At 34.4% G+C, this 19,241-nt stretch overlaps 1 protein-coding gene across 3 annotated transcripts in view; it reads left to right on the forward strand.

The window, feature by feature from the left end:
* Positions 1–19,241, forward strand: part of CNTN5 (contactin 5) — a 1,537,434-nt gene that overhangs the window by 1,108,666 nt on the left and 409,527 nt on the right. For all 3 annotated transcript variants that reach the window (XM_078147163.1, XM_078147162.1, XM_020996136.2), the window contains one exon: positions 15,543–15,746. In XM_078147163.1, coding sequence (XP_078003289.1) covers positions 15,543–15,746 — 204 coding nt within the window. The remainder of the gene's footprint in view (positions 1–15,542; positions 15,747–19,241) is intronic.

Raw genomic sequence — 19,241 nt, forward strand, 5'->3', positions numbered from 1 at the left:
AGAGCTGTGAACAGCTGAAACCTAAACATTTGGTTTTCTAATAATGAGGGAAAGAAGGAGTTAGCCAAAAATTCTAAGCCTTGAAATAGTGGTGTTATGATAATTGTAATGAATGAGTCAAATTGAAAAGTAGGCCTTAAGGATGAACTTGTCCTCATTTTAGATACTGAGTTTCTGTTTCTTTCCTGACACTTGACCATACCTCAGCTATTTGGGTCCTGTTTCTTTGGATCTCAATATGCCCAAATTGCCAATCTATGTTTCTGGGTCTTGAACATAGTACTCACATTTAGAGCCTGTCTGCTTCCCACCTACTGAAGATGACTAACCGGTTGTTGGAAATATGAGAGTGGAAATCAGGGAAGAAGACAGGGTTGTAAACAGATTTCAAAGTCAGCTGCATAGACAGAAATAATTGAAGCTATGGGAATGGATGAGATCAAGAAAATAGACTAGAGAAAAGACCTCTGATGACATATCTTAGATGAAGGTCTGTGTTTAGGAGGCAATGAAGAAAACAGGTTCTCAGTGTCAAAGTTCCTGAAAGACAGGATTTTGTTTTATATGTCGTTATATTCTCATAGCACCTAACAGAATACTTTGTATTTAGTAAGAACTCATTAGCATTTGTCACTTTATTGATAGATTTTACCTTGTCTCTGAATTGGTCTGGGTTTAAGGTTCCTTCTAACTCTGGAGTTCTACGGGGTTAGAAAAACAGAAAAAAAGCATTAGATATTTAGAGTCAGAAGAACTGGATTTCAACCTTGATGATTCTCATTACTGCTTTGGGGCACAGCACTTCAACTCTTGGGACAACGATTTCTTTACCAATAAAACAAGTAGGTTGGAGTAAATGATCTCTAAGATGACTTTCAGCTCCTATTATCCTATATGGCATGTAAAAAAATTGTAGTGTATTATTTGCAGGAATGCTTAAGAATATTCAGATCCTATGAAGAGACTCATGCAGTTTTTTATTCCAAAAAAGAGGGTTGATTTCATTAGGTGCTTTGTCCTCATTACTTTTAATAATTGAAACTACTATATCTTCTATGTCATAGATTTTTTGTGCTCAGCCCAGATATGAAAATATACTTTGGCTTATGTTTCCAAAAGCAACTAAGCAGGATGAATAAGCAACATTTACAACAGAGGTTTAAAAAAATTCTTTTGCAGGGAATATATTTAATAAGAATGTATATGTAGAGCCTATATCAGATCTCATACTAACTCGGGAAAGGAAGTGGGGAGGCAGGGGGAGAAAATTTAAAACTCAAAAGCTTATGGAAGTGAATGTTAAAACTAAAAATAAATTAGTTTTTTTAAAAAAAATGGCAACAGAAAAAGAAAAAACTATTTTCCATACTGTGGTAATTCAAAGAAAACCACATAGTATTCCTTACTAAAAGGAAAATCAAGCATCACTAGATAATTTCTAAATTTTTAAAATTTATTTTATCAAATATTTCCCAATTACATGTAAAATTTTTTAACAATCTTTTTTTTTAAATGCTGAGTTTCAAATTTTCTCCCTTTCTTTTTCCCCTCTCCTCTCCTTGAGAAGGCAAACAATATGATATCAATTATACTTGTGAAGTCATGTAAAACATTTCCATATTAGCCATGTGCAAAAGAAAATACAGACAAAAAATGAAAAAAAAAGAAAATAGAAAAGTATGCTTCAATCTGCATTCAGAGTTCATCAGTTAACTTTCTGAAGGTAGATAGCATTTTTCATTATAGGTCCTTTGGAAATGTCCTTGGATCATTGTCTTGATCAGAGTAACTGAGTATTTTAGCCAATCATCTTTACAATATTGCTGTTATTGTGTAAAATGTTCTCCTGGTTCTGCCGCATGAGTTCATAAAAGACTTCTCAGGTTCTTCTGAAACCTATTTTGTCATTCTTTATACCACAATAATATTCCTTTACAATCATATACCACAACTTGTTCAGTCATTCTCCACTTGATGGGCATCCTTTTCATTTTTACTTCTTTGCCATCACTAAAAGAGCTTCTCTAATGAACAAATATGTCTTTTCTCTTTCATTTTATTTCTTCAGGATACAGACCTAGTATTGGTATTGCTGGGTCAAAGAGTATATGCAGCTTTACATCTCTTTTAGCATAGTTCCAAATCGTTCTCCAGAATGGTTGGACTAGTTCACAACTCCACTAACAATGCTTTAATGTCTCAGTTTTTCCACATTCCCTTCAGCCTTTCTCATTTTCCTTTTCTGTCATGTTAGCAAATCTGATAGGTGTGTGGTGCTATTTCAGAGTTGCTTTCATTTGTTTCTTTAATCCATAGGGATTTAGAGCATTTTTTTTTCATGTGACTACTAAAGGCTTTGATTTCATCTTCTGAAAACTGCCTATCCATATCCTTTGACTACTAATTAACTAGGGAATAGCTCTTATTTTTATAAATTTGTCTCAGTTCCACATATTTAAGAAATGAGGATTTTAGCAGAGAAACTAGCTGTAAATTTTTTTCCCTCAGTTTCATTTTTCTTCTAATTTTGGCTGAATTAATTTTGTTTGGGCCAAAGCTTTTTAATTTCATGTAATTAAATTTTTCATTTTACTTCCCATAACACTCTCTATCTCTTGTTTGGTCATATATTCTTACTTTATCCATGTATTTCACAGTTACATTTTTTCATGCTCCCCAATTTTATTTATGCTATCACCCTTTATGTCTAAGTCATTTATCCATTTTGACCTTATTGTGACATATGGTGTGAGATGTTAGTCTTTGCCTAGTTTCTACCAAACTGCTTTCCAGTTTTCACAACAATTTTTGTCAAATAGTGAGTTCTTACTGCCAATACATGGTTCTTCGGGTTTATCAAACGCTAGATTACCTAATCTATTTCATTAATCCACCACTGTATTTCTTAGTACCATGATTACCAATTTATAATATAGATTGAAACTGGGCCTTCTAGATCACCTTCCTCCACATATTTTATTTTTAATTGATTCCCTTGATAGTCTTGAACAAGGGTGAGGAACCTGCAGCCTTGAGGCCACATGTTGCCTTCTAGGTCCTTGGGTACAGCCTTTTGACTGAGTCCAAGTTTTACAGGACAAATCATTTTATTAAGAAGATTTGTTCTGTGAAGTTTAAATTCAGTCAAGAGGCCACTTGAGGACCTTGAGGGCCACATGTAGCCTTGAGGCCACAGGTTCCCCACCCCTGGTCTTGATATCTTATTCTTCCAGATGAATTTTACTATTATTTTTTCTAGCTCTATAAAATATAATTTAGTAGTTTGATTGGTATGGCACTAATGAGGAAATTAATTTAGGTAGAATTTTCATTTTTATTATAATTGGCTCAGCCTACCCCATGAGCAATTAATATTTCTTCAATTTTTCATATCTGTCTTTATTTTTGTAATTGTGTTCATATAATCCCTGTGTTTGTCTTGGCAGATAGACTCCCAAGTATTTCATGTCATCTGCAATTATTTTTAATGGAATTTCTCTTTCTAACTCTTGATTCTGGGTTTTGTTGGTAGTATATAGAAATACTGATGATTTATTTTAGAACCTGCAACTTTGCTGAAGTTGTTAATTGTTTCAACTAGTTTTTTTCAGTTGATTCTCTAAGTATACCATCATATCTGCAAAGAGTGATCGTTTTCTTTCTTCTTTGCCTATTTTTATTCCTTCAACTTTGTTTTCTTGTCTTATTGCTATGGCTACCATTTCCAGTACAATATTGAATAATAAGGGTGATAATAGACATCCTTGCTTTACCCCTGATCTTATTGTGAATGTTCCATCTTTACCTCTGTTAGAGATAATGCTTGCTCTTGAATTCAGATAGGGGTGCTTATAACTTTAAATAAGGTTCCATTTATTCTTATGCTTCCTAGTGTTTTTTTTTTAATATGAATCGATGTCTTTTGTCAAAGGCTTTTTCTGTATCTATTGATTAAATCATATGGTTTTGGTTGATTTTGTTATTGATATGATTAATGATGCTGATAGTTTTCCTAATGTTGAACCAACCCTGCATTCCAGGCTTGAAATCCCACCTGGTCATCATATATGATCTTTGTGATATATTTCTGTAATCTCCCTGTTAATGTTTTATTTGAATTTTTTGCACTGATATTTATTAAGGAAATTTTTCTATAGTTTTTTTCTCTGTTTTTGCTCCCCCTGGTTTAGGTACCAAAAAGCACATTCATTAATAAAAGGAATTTGGTAGAACTCTTTCTTTACTATTCTTTACTATTTTTTTTCCCAAATAGTTTATGTAGGGTTGAGATTCATTGTTCCTTAAATGTTTGGTAAAATTCACTTGTGAATCTATCTGGTCCTGTAGATGTTTTCTTAGGGAGTTCACTTATGACTTATTCAAATACTATTTTTTTAAATGGCATTATTTAAGTATTCTATTTCCACTTCTGTTAATGTGGGCTATTTATATTTTGGTAAATATTCATTCTGGGCAAAATAACTCCTAATACCTGCTTTAATTTCATTTCCATTGGTGGTTCTTTCACCCTTTTCATTTTTGATATTAGTAATTTGATTTTTTAATCAAATTAATCAGTGGTTAGTTTATTGGTTTCTTTATATAAAAAACAGCTCAGTGTTATTTATTAGTTCAATTTTTAACTTCCAATTTTGTTAATCTCTCCTTTGATTTTCAAGGTTTCAGTTCTGATGTTTTACTGGGAGTTTTTAATTTGCTGTTTTTCTAGGTTTTTTTTTAGTTGCATTCATACTTCATTGATCTACTTTTCCTCCTTTTTTGCTGATATTTGCATTTAGATATATAAAATTTCATCAGGAGTATCCTGCAAATTTTAGAATGTTGTCTTATTGTCATTCTATTTAATTAAATTATTCATTTTTTTCATTATTTGCTCTTTGACATACTCATTCTTTAGGAGTAGATTATTTAGTTTCTAATTAATTTTTAATCTATGCTTCCATATTTCCTTATTGAATGTAACTTTAATTGCATTATGGTCTGAATAAAGGTGCATTTAATATTTCTGCTTTCCTGAATTTTGTTGTGAGTTTTTTTTAATGCCCTAATACTTGTCATTTTTGTGAAGATTCAATGTAGAGATGAGAAAAAGTTATATGCCTTTGTATTGCCATTCAGTTTTATCCACAGGTCTATCATATCTAACTTTTCTAAGATTTTATTCATTTCCTTGACTTCTTTCTTATTTATTTTATATCTAGCTATGAGAAGGGAATGTTGCCTACAGGTATATTTTTATTGTTTATTTCCTCCTATGATTCATCAACATTTCCTTTAAGAATTTGGATACTATGTTTGGATCAATGTTAGTATTGATATTACTTCCTTATCTATGCTGCCTTTTAGCAAGATGCAGTTTACATATTTATCTCTTTTAATTAGGTCTATTTTTGCTTTTGCTTTGTCTGAGGTCATGACTGCTATGCCTACCTTCTTTATTTTAGCTAAAGCATAATAAATTATGCTTATTTTCACTCTTTGTGTGTCTGTTTCAATTGTGTTTCTTATAAACAACATATTGTTGGATTCTGGGTGTTTACATTCTGTTGTTTACTTCCATTTTATAGATAAGTACATCACATTCACAATCACAGTTATAATAACTAACTGTGAGCTTCCCTCCATTATTTTTCTGTTTATTCTTCTCTCATTCTTTTTATCTTGTACACCTCTAAATTGTTCTGCTTTTGACCACTGCCTTCTTTTATCTGCCCTCTCTTTTATTGCCCCTTTTTTTCTTTTTCCCCTTCCTCTTCCATTTGCCAGTTGATTAAGATAGATTTCTATTACTACTTGAGTATGTATGTGTATATATTTACTTTTGTACACACACACACACACACACACACACACACACACACACACAAGCATATTTATCTCTCTGAACCAATTTAAATGTCAGTAAGGTTCAAGCATTGCTCATCCACCACTAAACTCCATCATTTTCCCATCCATTGTAAAAGCTCTTCCTTGTGTTCTTCTTTTATGTGAGATAATTTCCCTATTCTCCCTCTCCCTTGTCCTTGCCCTTTTTCTTTCTCACCCTCCCACTTTTTTACATCTTCTCAACCTCATTGACTCACTTTTGTGCCCTCTTTCTATTTAGAATCTTTCTAACTGTCCTAAAAATGATGAATTTCTTAGAAATTATATGTATCATCTTCCCATGTAGAGAAGTAAAGAATTTAAACTTGAGTCCCTTATGATTTCTCTTTCATGTTTACCTTTTTATGCTTCTCTTCAGTCTTGTATTTGAAATTCAAATTTTCTATTCAGTGCTAGTCTTTCCAACAGCAATACTTAAAAGTGCTCTATTTAATAAAATATCTATTTTTCCCCTTTAAAAATATATTCATTTTTGCTGGGTAGTTTTTTTTGTTTTGTTTTGTTATTGTAATCTCAGTTCTTTTGCTTTCCAGATTATTATATCCCAAGTCCTCTACTCCTATAACATGGAAGCAGCTAAATCTTGTGTGATCCTAACTATAGCTCCATGTTATTTGAATGGTTTCTTTTTGGTGGTGTATTTTCTCTTTTATCCTGGAGCTCTGACATTCAATAATATTCCTGAGACTTTTCATTTTGAGATGTCTTTCAGGTTATGATTAGTGGATGCTTTTAATTTCTACTTTACCGTTTGATTCTAGGATATTCAGGCAGTTTTCCTTGATAAATTTCTTGAGATAAGATTTCTAGGCTCTTTCTCTGATCATGATTCTCAGGTAGTCTAATCATTCTTAAATTATCTCTCTTTGGTCTATTTTCTAGGTCAGTTGTTTTTTTTTCTGATGAAATATTTTACAATTTCTTGTTTTTTTTCATTCTTTTAACTTTGATTCTTTCTTAACATTTCATAGTCTTTAACTTCTATTTGCCCAATTCTAATTTTTAAAGAATTAGTTTCTTCAGTAAGTTTTTGTATCTCTTTTTCCATTTGATCAATTTAGCTTTTTAAGGAGTCATTTTCATCAGTGAATTTTGTACTTTTTCATTTGTCCAATTCTGTTTTTTAAAGTGTTATTTTCTTCAGTATTTTTTCTGCCTCTTTTACCAAGGTGTTATCTTTTCATAATTGTCCTCATTTGCTTTCATTTCTTATCTAATTTTTCTTTTACCACTCTTATTTGATTTTGAAAATCATTGCTTTTCTGTTCCAGGAATTCTTATTGAGTTTGTATCCAATTCACATTTTTCTTTGAGGCTTTGCTTGTAGATATTTTGACTTCATTCTCTTCTTCTGAATTTGTGTCTTGATTTTTCTCTGTCACCATAGTAGCTTCTTGTGGTCAGGTTCTTTGGTTGTTGTTTGCTCATATATACCCCCATTTCTTGTTTTTGAACTTTATTTTAAAGTTGGGCTCTGTTTCTGGTATGGACAGTGGGGAGGGGTACTATTTCAAATTTTGGGCTTTTGTGCACTGCTATTTTTAGAGCTGGGTCTGGGAGTTTGAAAGTTTTTGGTACTTCCAAGGTGGTATGATCTGGAAGTAGATGTGTTCATTGCTCTCCTGGTCTATGTTCTCTTCCTTACCCAGAAAGGCCTCTGATCCATTGGGACCAGAATCTACACTGTTTCTAAGGGTCCCTGATCCTTTGGGGCCAAAATCAATACTGTCCCTTAGGGCTCCTACTGATGAGGTCTAGAGGTTTAGGGGTGCTGGGACCCCTGAGATTGCGATGCAAGCCTTGCCTGAATGAATTCAACCGAAATCTTCTTTCAGCCAGAGAAAAAGTTTTTTGAGATAAAACATATAGGCCAGACTCTTAAGGAATCTGAACATTAGCAACTCCCATAGGGATGAGCAGGCATGAGAGTTTCAGCCTTTTGGGCATGAGAAAGTCTCAGTGTTTAAATGGGGGCCAGGGTGGATCTTATATACACTAATGTAACTTTGGGTAGCCAAAGGAGGGGCTGGGAAAAGGGTCTGGGTGAAAATTCCTATTGGAAGGTCTGAGAGATTGAATAGACAATGGGAATAGATAATGAAGGGAACTGGAAGGAAGAAGTTTGAAAGGCATCTGCATAAGATCAAAAGGTGGAGCTAGGGCTTTCAAAGGGGCTGGGGCCCATAGACAAATGAGAGCCCGATTCCCTTTGGGGCAAGGGACAAAGATCTTGGCTTCGGCCCATACCCATCACTACTGCCTCTTGATCAAAAGTGCTCCTCTCTGCACCTTGAACCTTGATCCAGAAGTGGTTATAGGATTTGCCAAACAGCCTCTGCTCCTACATCCAGTTATAGCTCAAGGGTCCCCTGTAATCTATTTCTGACCAGTTGACAGATACTCTTACTCTCTGTCTGGAGAGCTCTTAAAACTGTTGCTGCTTCTGTCATGACCACTTCGTCTTACCATAGTTGTTTCTTCTATATGGGCTTTGAGTCAGCCTCTACCCCTATGTCATAGTTTTCTCTTTCTGACTTCCTAAGTTGTCTTAGCCTCTAAGAATGTTTCATTCTGATCTTTTGTTGACTCTGCCACTCCAGAATTCAATCTGAGGTGTTATTTTAAAATTCTTTGGAGGGAAATATTGGGAGAACTCAATCAAATGCTTTCTCTACTCTGCCATTTGACTCCACCCCACAAGTTGCCAGATAAGCTTTTGCATGAATTTCTGCCTGATTCCTCCTTCTGCTATAGCAGTAGATAATTAGGAGGGAAACTCACTCTAATTTCCTACTTGTGCAACTTTTGTAAAAAATTTAGAGTGGTAGCTTGTGCTGTCAACTTTCCTTCATAATAAGTTTCACTGTGCCAGTTTTAAAACAGCAGCAATGATGTTGCCATTTATTTTCTGTTGCCTTAAACCTAGAGTTCATGTACCTCCTTGCAACTTCATGAACTTGAATGAGAAAAAATTACATGTTTGTTTTCATTATCTTTAAAATGAATTTAAGGTAATTTTTAGCATTTCCTTCAATATGAATCCAGATAAAAAATGTTAATTTGAGAAGGGGTGTACATAGGCTTCATCAGACTGCCAAAGGGCTCTGACATAACAAACATTAAGAACCTCTCTTAAATTGTCTGTACTTCGATTAATTCAGTTGAAAACAGGCAAATAATGCTGAATTACATCATGGAGTTCTGAAAATTAATAAGAAAGATTATGTACCACTTTATAAGTACTAAATTTCATTATACTATACTGTTTATCAAAAATGCTCAATTGAACTGCAGTATCAGTTTTAAATATTTTTATATTTATTGCTCTGATGTATCACCATGGTGTGGAGGCAGACCTGGCTTTTTGAAAACTTTACCAGAGGAGCTCACATATTGGAAGTCCCTACCATGCTAGAAGAGGTTCAAATAAATTTCCAGCAAAAGACTGTGTGCATTCTGAGACTCAAGTTAATCACTGAGAGTAGTACATCTGCTAGTAGGCCAGCTACTTCCTGATAAATTCTTTGGCCTAGACAACCCAGTATAAAAAATTACAGCCATTAAATAAAGTATGGCTACAGAGAAGACCTGTGATTTTACTGGTTTAAAGAGATCCCTCTACCGTTGCAGGTTGGCACCTTCTCTATAACTTGTAGGCTTGGAGAAAGGCCTCAATGCAACCTAAGAGGCGAGGTGACTTGACCAGCATCACCCAGTCAGTATATGCCAGAGGTCAGACTTGAACCCAGGTCCTCCAGACCCTGAGTCTGGCTCTCTAGATACCACACCATGCTGCCTCTCAGTAACAGTCTATAAAAATAAAGCAGGTAGTCTGTAGTTGGACTTCTTTAGTAAGTACAATAACTTTAATTTTCATTTAGCTCTTATATCACAAGGAAAGGAAAGAAAAGGTATCAGAGATATTTGTCATAATAGCTCATTGTGCCTTTCCCATTTATAAACACTTTTCTTCTAAATTATACAAGTGAGCAGTTCAATTAAAAGAATAAATAAATAAATAAGGGAGCTTCTACTAAATAGCAAAATGGCTTCAACATTCTGAATATCCTAATATTTCACTATGACGTTATATTAACCCTACGCTAAGAATGAGCAAAACTCAAACTCCACCTCTTTCCTGAGCCCTTCAGCTGCTAGTGCTGCCTCTGTGAAATCACCTTATATTCAGTTTATATATAAGTATATATGTACATGTTATATGTGAGAATATGTATACATGCTCTCTCCCCAAAAGAATATGAGCTCTTTGGATTTGCAATCATCCAGAGTGCTGGACACGAGTTCAAATCAGTCCTCTCTCAGGTACTTATTAATTGCTTTGTGTGACCCTGCACATCAAATCATTTAATGACTATGAGCCTCAGTTTCCTCATCTGTAAAATGGGAATAAAAATAATAACAACTACCTCACAAGGTTATTGTGAAAATGAAATGACATGGTGGATGAAAAGTGCTTTGCAAATCTTAAAGTGCTAGATGGTATTGTTGTTATCCTCAGGGCCTAGCTCTGGTGTGGCATATAATAGGCACTTAATAAATGGTTATTCATTGGAGTAGACAAAAAACCTACAATTGAAAAGGATATTCAATAAATGTTCATTTTTAAAAAGAAAGAGCATTTTTAAATTTAAAGAAATCAGTGAATCCCCAAATATTTTACTTTCTTTACTGTTTTCATTTTTGGCACTGCTGGAAAATCCTTTCCAAATACAAAATGTCAGCTTTTTACATTGTATGCAACATTTCTGCTTTCTTTCCCTCCTGGAATCCTGAAGTGCATGGCTATGTGAAACTGAAAATTTATTTGAAGACCTAATTGAGCATTTTTCAGGCCCCTCAAAAAGACTTGGTATTCTTCCATAAAAATAGAGAGGAGAAACTTATTGTCTGTAAATATTTATTCTCTCATTGCCAAAATTATTGGTAAATAATGATTCACAAAGTTGTTACAGGCGTCTTGGAATGCAGTATTAGATAACCTTAAATTAAATGGATTATAATTGAACTCTCCCCCACACCTCATCTAAATCCTAAAGTATAAAATGTAGAAAACACAGGCAATTTCAGTTATCAGACAAAGCCTTGCTAGGCTGAGGTAAGAGACAGAAGGAATTCCAATATAAGTTATGGCTGCATCTTGGAATTCATTGTAGAATCTTCATGAAGATCAACTTGGATTTAAATAAGATTTATATAAATGGATCTGCCCTCTAGTAGTTTTCTGCTTATGGATGTCCTTGAATTTAGAGGTCAATTGAGCAAAATAATAGGAATATTATTAGTGAAATGAGTACCACAACTAGTTTATAACCTTCTTTTGAGAAAACTATACGATTATTATGAATCATTTTGTAAGTAAGCAGCAAGGGGATTAAAAATACTTGCCACTCATACAGTCATAACTGTAACAAATAGTTTGATATAAAAATCTTCAATAGAATTCTTTTAATAATTTATGATCTGTATTTTTTTCCTTCTGCCCCCACTGCTTGCCTATTTGATCATCAACAGCCCTTTCTCTCCTCCTCCCTTCCTCCCTTCTTTCCTCCCTTCGCCAATTTTGTTTTCCCCTGGCTCCTTCCTTATTGCCTTCAAACATACCCTGATCTCCATCCTTAAAATACCCTTGACCATACCTAACACACCTACCCTACCTTATCAGGGCTGCTATCCTGTCCATCTGATGTTTTATATGTCCCCACGTAGGGGGAGGGATAGGGAATAGAGGGGAACTGTCTACATTCCTTCTCTGCATTCTCTCACCTCTCACTTACTTTTTAATCCTGTGAAATTTGGTTCTCCATGGAATCCCAAAATTTCCGTTAGGGACACAGCAGGTATGCCTTGATGGATTCTCCTCCTATGGAACTAATGGCCCCAGCAATGTTGTTTGGCCTGCTGCAGAGGCCTGGGAGCAAATATAGGTGTAAGGTATGATAGACTTGGAATGAATGGTAAGAGTTTTCTAGATCTTTGGTGCTCACCAGTATATTTTATTGGAGAAACTTGCTTCCACTGATATTTCTATGATAATGCCTCCTTTACTTCTCAGGACTAGAAAATAATTTCTCAGAATTATAGATAATTATGAGACTTTTTACTTTCTCAGTACCTCATATGTTAAAGGTCATCTAGTCTGTCTTCTCGTTTTATAGATGAGGAACTAAAGTTTGGAGCAGATAATTGACTTGCCCAAAGTCACACAGGTGGCAAGTGGCAGAATGTGAATACAGGTATTATCACTCCAGATACAGCATTCTTTGTATTCTACCACATATTCAGTATGAAACTTAGAGTTTAAATAATATAAAAATGCCAATAATTGGATCAATGAATTACATAAGGGAAATACTAACTATAGCAGGCAATTGACACTGGGAAGAATACACATCAGTGGTGACTCAAATCTATACCATGGAATGAAAAAGCATTAGATGTGATGTCAGAAATCCTGAGATCAGAGTCCAATTCTGCTGCTTACTTCCTGTGTGACCTTGGACAAGTCATTTAACTTCTCTTTGCCTCAGCTTTCTCATCTGTAAATCTGCAGCTTGTCCAGCTGATCTCCAAGGTCCTTTCCAACTCTAAATCTATATCCCAGAAATTATTCTGAAGATTTTCCTCCTGAGAAGCCTGAGGAAAGGTTTGTTTTATAAATAAAATGTGGCTAATTCCATTACCTCTTCCTGGATCACTGCCTTGTGGTGGTAGAGAGGCTTGTGTAGTTCAATGAAACTGTGGTCCGTTCTGACAAAACACGATCCACTGGAGAAGAAAATGTTAAACTGCTCTAGTATCTGTGCCAAGAAAACCCTATGGACAGTCTTAAAATTATAAAAGACATGACACCAGAAGATAAGCCCCTCAGGTCAGAAGATGTCCAGCACGCTACCAGGGAACAGTAGAAGACAACTACAAGTGGCTATAGAACCAATGAAAAGACACTAAGCTAGGAAATATGTCTGCAGATAAATGGAAAATCTGATACTTTAAAGATCAATATTGGATAGGAACTTGGAATATAAGATCTACGAACCAAGGTGAGATGGAAAGATTAAACATTGGCATCTTCAGTGTCACTAAAATTAAATGGATGGGAATTGGTGAATTTAATTCAGGTGATCACAGCATATACTTCTGTGGACAAAAATCCCTTAGAAGAAATGGATTAGCCCTTATAGTCAATAAAAGGGTGAGAAAAACAGTACTGGGGTATAATCTCAAAAATGCCAGAATGCTATCTGTTCAAATCCAAGACAAACCATTCAGCATCACAATACAAATCTATGCTCTAATCACTGATGCTAAAGAGGTCAAAGTTCTATTAAGATCTACATCTTCTGTAAATCACACCCAAAAAATGTCACATTCATCATAGAGTACTGGAATGCTAAAGCAGGAAATCAAAAGATAATTGGAATAACAGGCCTGTTCAGCCCTGGAGTACAAAATGAAGCTGGACAAAGACTAAGAGGGTTTTGTTAAGATAACTTTTTAGTGTAGCAAACACTCTTTTTCAACAACCCAAAAGGCTACTCTACAAATGGACAACACCAGATGGTCAATATTGAAATCAGATTGATTATATACTTTGCAGCCAAAGGTGGAGCTAATTGTAGAGTAAGAACTGGAACACAGAACTGGAACAATTTTCGTGATATTAAAGATAATTGTAGAGAAAAACATCTTTGAAAGACTTCAAAACTGGAATCAGTGTGGTACTCAATCAAAATTTCAGAAAGCAAATGATCAAACATGGCTCTAGCCTCTTGGTAGAGAAGTTATAGATGAAATATACAGAATGAAACATACAGTTTCAGACATGAACAGTGTATTGATCTGCTTTACTTGACTATACTTATTTATTAACAGGTAAAGCTTCTATTAAAGAAGAGAGTAAATTAGTAGAAAGTGATAGAGATGAGGGAAAAAGAAAATCCCATCAATAAAATATGAAAAAATCTTCAAAGAAAACCAGGACTTTCAGAAGCAAGCACAAAAACAAGCTTGTTATTCTCTTATTAAATGTTTATATGCATATGTATGTACATACATGTATGTATACACATATATATTCACATGTGTATATCTAGACACAATAACAAGACAATAGAAGTTCATAGTTTTTTTCTCTCTAAATTGGATTGTTTGTGTTTGGTGATGATTGTTCAATTTATAACCAAAAAAATAAATAAATAAAAGTAGAGGGACTCATTGGTCACATATAGACCTTATCAGCTTTGAAATCATGTTCCATGAGGAAGATATTTTGTAAGTAGCTCCCAATGAATCAATCAGACCACAATTTTTTTAATTACATCCGGTTCCACAGTGTTCATATAATAAACCCATAAATAATCTAACATATTTTCATTGATAATAATACAACTTGTAAATGAAATAACATGATCATTGGAGATATTCAAGTAAAGGATAAATGACTACCTGAGTGTAATATAGTGGTAATTCTTTTGGGAGTATGGTTATGAGTCGATGGCTGCCATGATCTCTTCTAACTATGACATTCTATGATTCTTGTTCATTTCATAGTTTCATAAGATCATAGAATCTCAGATTTAGAGCTACAAATGACAACAAAGGAAATCAACTCTAAAATTCTCATTTTGTAGAGGGGAAGGAAGACTCAGGAAAGTGACTTGCCACGGTCACACAATTAGTATCTGAGGTGAGATTTTAATCCAGGTCTTCTTTAGTCCAGGTTCAGTTAGTTCCCTGTCTCATGCCATATGTTTTCTTTCCAATTCCTGCAGTATTTTTGTGTTTTCACGTGGGAAAAAAAAAGCCTTAGACCAGGGGTTCTTAACATCTTTTGTCTCATGGACCCCTTTGGCAGTCTAGTAAAGCATACGGACCCCTTCTCAGAACAATGCTTTTAAATACATTTTTAAAATGCATAGGATTATAAAGAAAACCAATTATATTAAAATAGAGTTATCAAAAGTGCATAGGTTAAGAACTTATGCCTTAGAGTTTAAGACAAGGGTTTCCCATGAATAGATGAGACTTATTTAGTGTATCTCTTTACCTTGGCTCTTCTCTGCAATTTGTCAGGGGAAAAGCAGCAGAGTTGACGTCAGTGGTACTTCCTCTGATCTGCTCAGGAATTTTCACTCAGTGTCACTAACCCAGCCTTATACTTTTATCTACACTCAGTGCTGTAGATCTCCTTGCTCTCCATCTTTCCCTATGACTTGACTTCCAACCTCTATTTTCTCAAGGCTTTGGAGAAATCATAATAAAAAATAATAAAAAATTTAGGGACTCTTGCTTTAGGAAATGAGTCAAACAGTAGAATGATTTTTCTCCTTGTGCAACTAACCTTTCTAATTCCAATGTTTGTACTTTTCTTAACTGAGGGAAGAATAGGGATGGAATTACTCACCCATCCTTCAATATTTATCAAAACTTTTGTGATTTTGGAATGCAAGCCCTAGGTGTGTGATCTTTGAAGATGAAGAGCCACAATATATAGAAAACTGGATGAAAATCTATTTGGTACAAGCAGATTGTATGACATTTATGTAGTACAATGTTTCCTACATGACATTTGTCTCTCAGTACAATGTTCTCTGTTCTCTTTTGTGTGTTTTCAGAGATCATCTATAGCTGGGTGTTTAATGAATTTCCCTCCTTTGTGGCAGAAGACAGCAGACGCTTCATTTCCCAGGAGACAGGCAATCTCTACATCTCTAAAGTACAAACATCAGATGTTGGCAGTTACATATGCCTAGTGAAAAACACCGTGACAAATGCTCGAGTTCTTAGCCCTCCAACACCACTCACACTACGCAATGATGGTAAGTGAAATAGCACATGCAGAAGAGGTCATCCATTTCCAGTGGGAAAGATAAAAATTTATCAGGAGAGCATTACACCCAAGGCTTGAACACAGAACCAATAAAATCAGAATGGCATTTATTCTATTTAGACACTGTACTTTTTTTTTAAAGATTGAGATTAGGTGTCTTTAGTAAGAACATTCTGCTTTTAGAAAAGACATGATCCATAGATGAAGAGTATTCACTGTAATAGCACTCTCATTCCACCATAAAGTTACTGACAAAAACGGCTCCTGAAATAAAAGCCCAGAACTTATTTTCTTTGCGATTTAGTAGCTTCATATAGCATACTTGTATGAATTGCCTGCATTTTATAGGTTCACTTTCTCATTACATTTTTATTTCAGCAGCCTTAGAATGGAGTATTCAGCTTTTAATACTTCATGGTAGAGTTATAATTATTATTACTTTTTCAATAATATGAGCAGTTAGAACTTTAACTTTTTAGTGCAATTCAGCAGAAGTGATGATCCCATAATTATAGGTATTGCCATCTATCTTGAGTATCTCAGAGTTTAAACACCTCATTTGTACAGTCACAGTAAAGCATTTCATTAAAGAAGTCAAGTACCACATTAGATTTTATATATAGTATGTGGCTTGCTTTGTCATGTGATTTAAAAAATCTATAAGTACATTACTGAGGAGTGAGATTTGAGAATCTTACTTGATTGGGAGGTTAAATATATTTCTCAAAACTATTTTTGTTCAGTCTGCCTGTTACTAAAACTTTTGGTACCAGAGTACATGGATGGCATTTATCTCTTAAGATGATTTTCAGCTTAGTATTTGACTTGCCAAGTTATTTATTTTTGAAGACATGGGAACAATGCAGCTATCACTCAACAGTTTTCCATAGAATTTATAATTCTTTCCATAATTGAAACTTTCTTCATTGAAATACTTTGTCCTTTTTTTCTACAACCTGAAACTTCTCACTGCCAATTATTATTCATTTTTCTCATACTATGTATTCATAGATATTGGAAGTATGTGTGATTTCTTTAGTGAGGGGAGCTTCTGGTGCTGGAATTCCCTACCTGTAAACAACTACTCTGTCATGACATCACACTAAGGTGGTGTCTAAGGCACTAAGAGGTTAAGTGATTTACACAGCATCGTAAAGATAATAAGTGCCAGGGGCAGCATTTAAACTGGGAATTCCTAACTCCAAGTCGAGCATCCTTGCCACTGTACCACACTTCCTCTGTTCTCCTGATTTATGCTTGATTGCCTAACATCTTTTCAAAGCTATTATTCTATGAAAATTTTCTTAGAAGAATTAATGAAGAAAAATTAAATATTCTGACAGACTGTTAAACCCAACTGCATCCACATATTCCCAAAATGCTTTGATCCTTAAACTTCACCCAAATATGCATAGAATGCTTTGATCCTCCTTAACATTATTTTGAATTCGGGAAACTTTCCCAGGACTATGAAAAATTTAATGAGTTTCTTTAGGAGTTGGACAACCCATATGTGAAAAGTGGGTGAAAAAATCAAGATAAAAAGGAAGACTCAATACAATCAAATAAAGAGTTAAACTTCATACATTAGACTCACACACAGAGAAAATTCTCTTAAAAACAAAGACCTTAACATAAATATATCTAGCATCATTCTGTACTTTTCAGCCAGTTTAAGATTGTACTTATATAAGATATCTCTATTCGATAAAATATTATTGAGAGAATATTTGTCCCCAATGAACTTTCCCTGAAAAGTTAAATGGCAAAGTTTTAAATTGGTAAATTCCACTATTAGATCTATCCTCTAAAAATAAAAATAGACCATGTCTGTGGCTAGACCTATTTATTACCCTGTGGTCAGCCAAAATTCCTGCAGGATTTTAAAAATGGCTCAGTGCAGATGCAAGCATCATAACAGATGTTTCTGTGGAGTCTGAAGACTTGTCTCTACAGACATTCAAATGTAAAAAAAAATACATTTAATCTGCTATGACTGTATTTCTAAAATAACAATCACTTGCAAGATATACTATTAGAATTTTTTTTCTTAAGAGTCCTCCTTTAAAGCAAATGACACAAGGTACGTATATAGTGGAAGAATTTATAAAGACACTAACAGCTAACAGGGATTAGAAAAGGCTGCATATAGCAGGTAGCATTTTGAGATGAGTCTTGAAAGAAATTAAAGGATCTATGGGGCAGAGGTGACAAGGACATATATGGGGGTCAAAAATGAGAAATGAAATGCGGTGGAAGAAACAGCAAGAAAGCCAGTCTGGCTGAACAGAATAATGCATGAAGAGCAGTGATGTATAATAAGTCTGGACAGGTAATTAATTAAATAATGATAATAATAACTTAACATTCATATAGTGTTTACTATGTATCAGTAACTATGCTAAGCAGCTTGAAATCATTATCTCATTTGAGATAGACAGAAGCCACTTTGGGGAGGGGTTTTAAATGCCAAATAGAAACATTTATGTTTGATCCTCCTAAAGACAAAAGGGAATCAGTGGAGGTCATTGAGCAGGTGAGTGATATGATCAGATCTGAGCTTAAAAATCCTTACCTTCAATCTCCTCAGCTATAAAATAACACTGTTTCACCTACCTCAGAAATTTATTATTAATTTCTAATAAGAAAATGTATGTTCAAGAATCCTAAGAGTAAAGATGCAAAAGCAAAGTATTATTTGATTTAATATCCATACTCTCTACTTCTTTTAGCACATGTAGACATAGTTTCTGATAATAATAATAATTGCATGTATATAAAAGTTTAATGTTTGCAAAGCACTTTACAAATATTATCTGATTTTATACTCACAACAATCCTGAGAGGTAGATGCTGTTATTATACTCATTTTGCAGATAAGAAACCTGAGACAGAGAGAGGTTAAGCCACTTACCCTGGGTTATACATCTAGTTGTTCCTGAAGCTAAAGTTGAACTCAGATCTTCTCAACTCCAGTCCAGCATTCTGCCCATTGCTCTATCCAGCTACCTTTAAGAAAAGAGTTGTGTTACAAGTTAATATATAACATAAAGCAATCCTATTGCCACCCAAGAAATAAACATTTGTTTTATTTAAAGAACAAGGATGTCATTTGGAGAAGGACAGGGCAAGAGAGTATGACTTAACATAAGAAGATAATGCTGATGATCAAACACATGAATTATTAATGAAAGGATGATAGTATATGAATTTTTTAAAAAATTAAGCTGAACTTGCAAGTGGATTACTACTATGTTATACAAATGCCTTTAATATTGATACTATACTTTCTGCATTTACATAGCCCTAGAATGACCACAGGATGCTTTACTGTCATCCTGTTGTTTTCTCCTCCAAGCCTTGAGATTAGGCCAAACCATCATTTATGAGATTCAGTGAGCTCAGCCTAGGTTTCTGATCAGTATATTATCAGGAAGACGTATCTTAACTGTCTTAGGTTTTAGGTATTCCCAAGTTTGTTGGT

Source organism: Phascolarctos cinereus, unplaced genomic scaffold (genome assembly GCF_003287225.1).
Source record: "Phascolarctos cinereus isolate Bilbo 61053 unplaced genomic scaffold, phaCin_HiC Scaffold_726;HRSCAF=1367, whole genome shotgun sequence".
NCBI classification, from domain to species: domain Eukaryota; kingdom Metazoa; phylum Chordata; class Mammalia; order Diprotodontia; family Phascolarctidae; genus Phascolarctos; species Phascolarctos cinereus.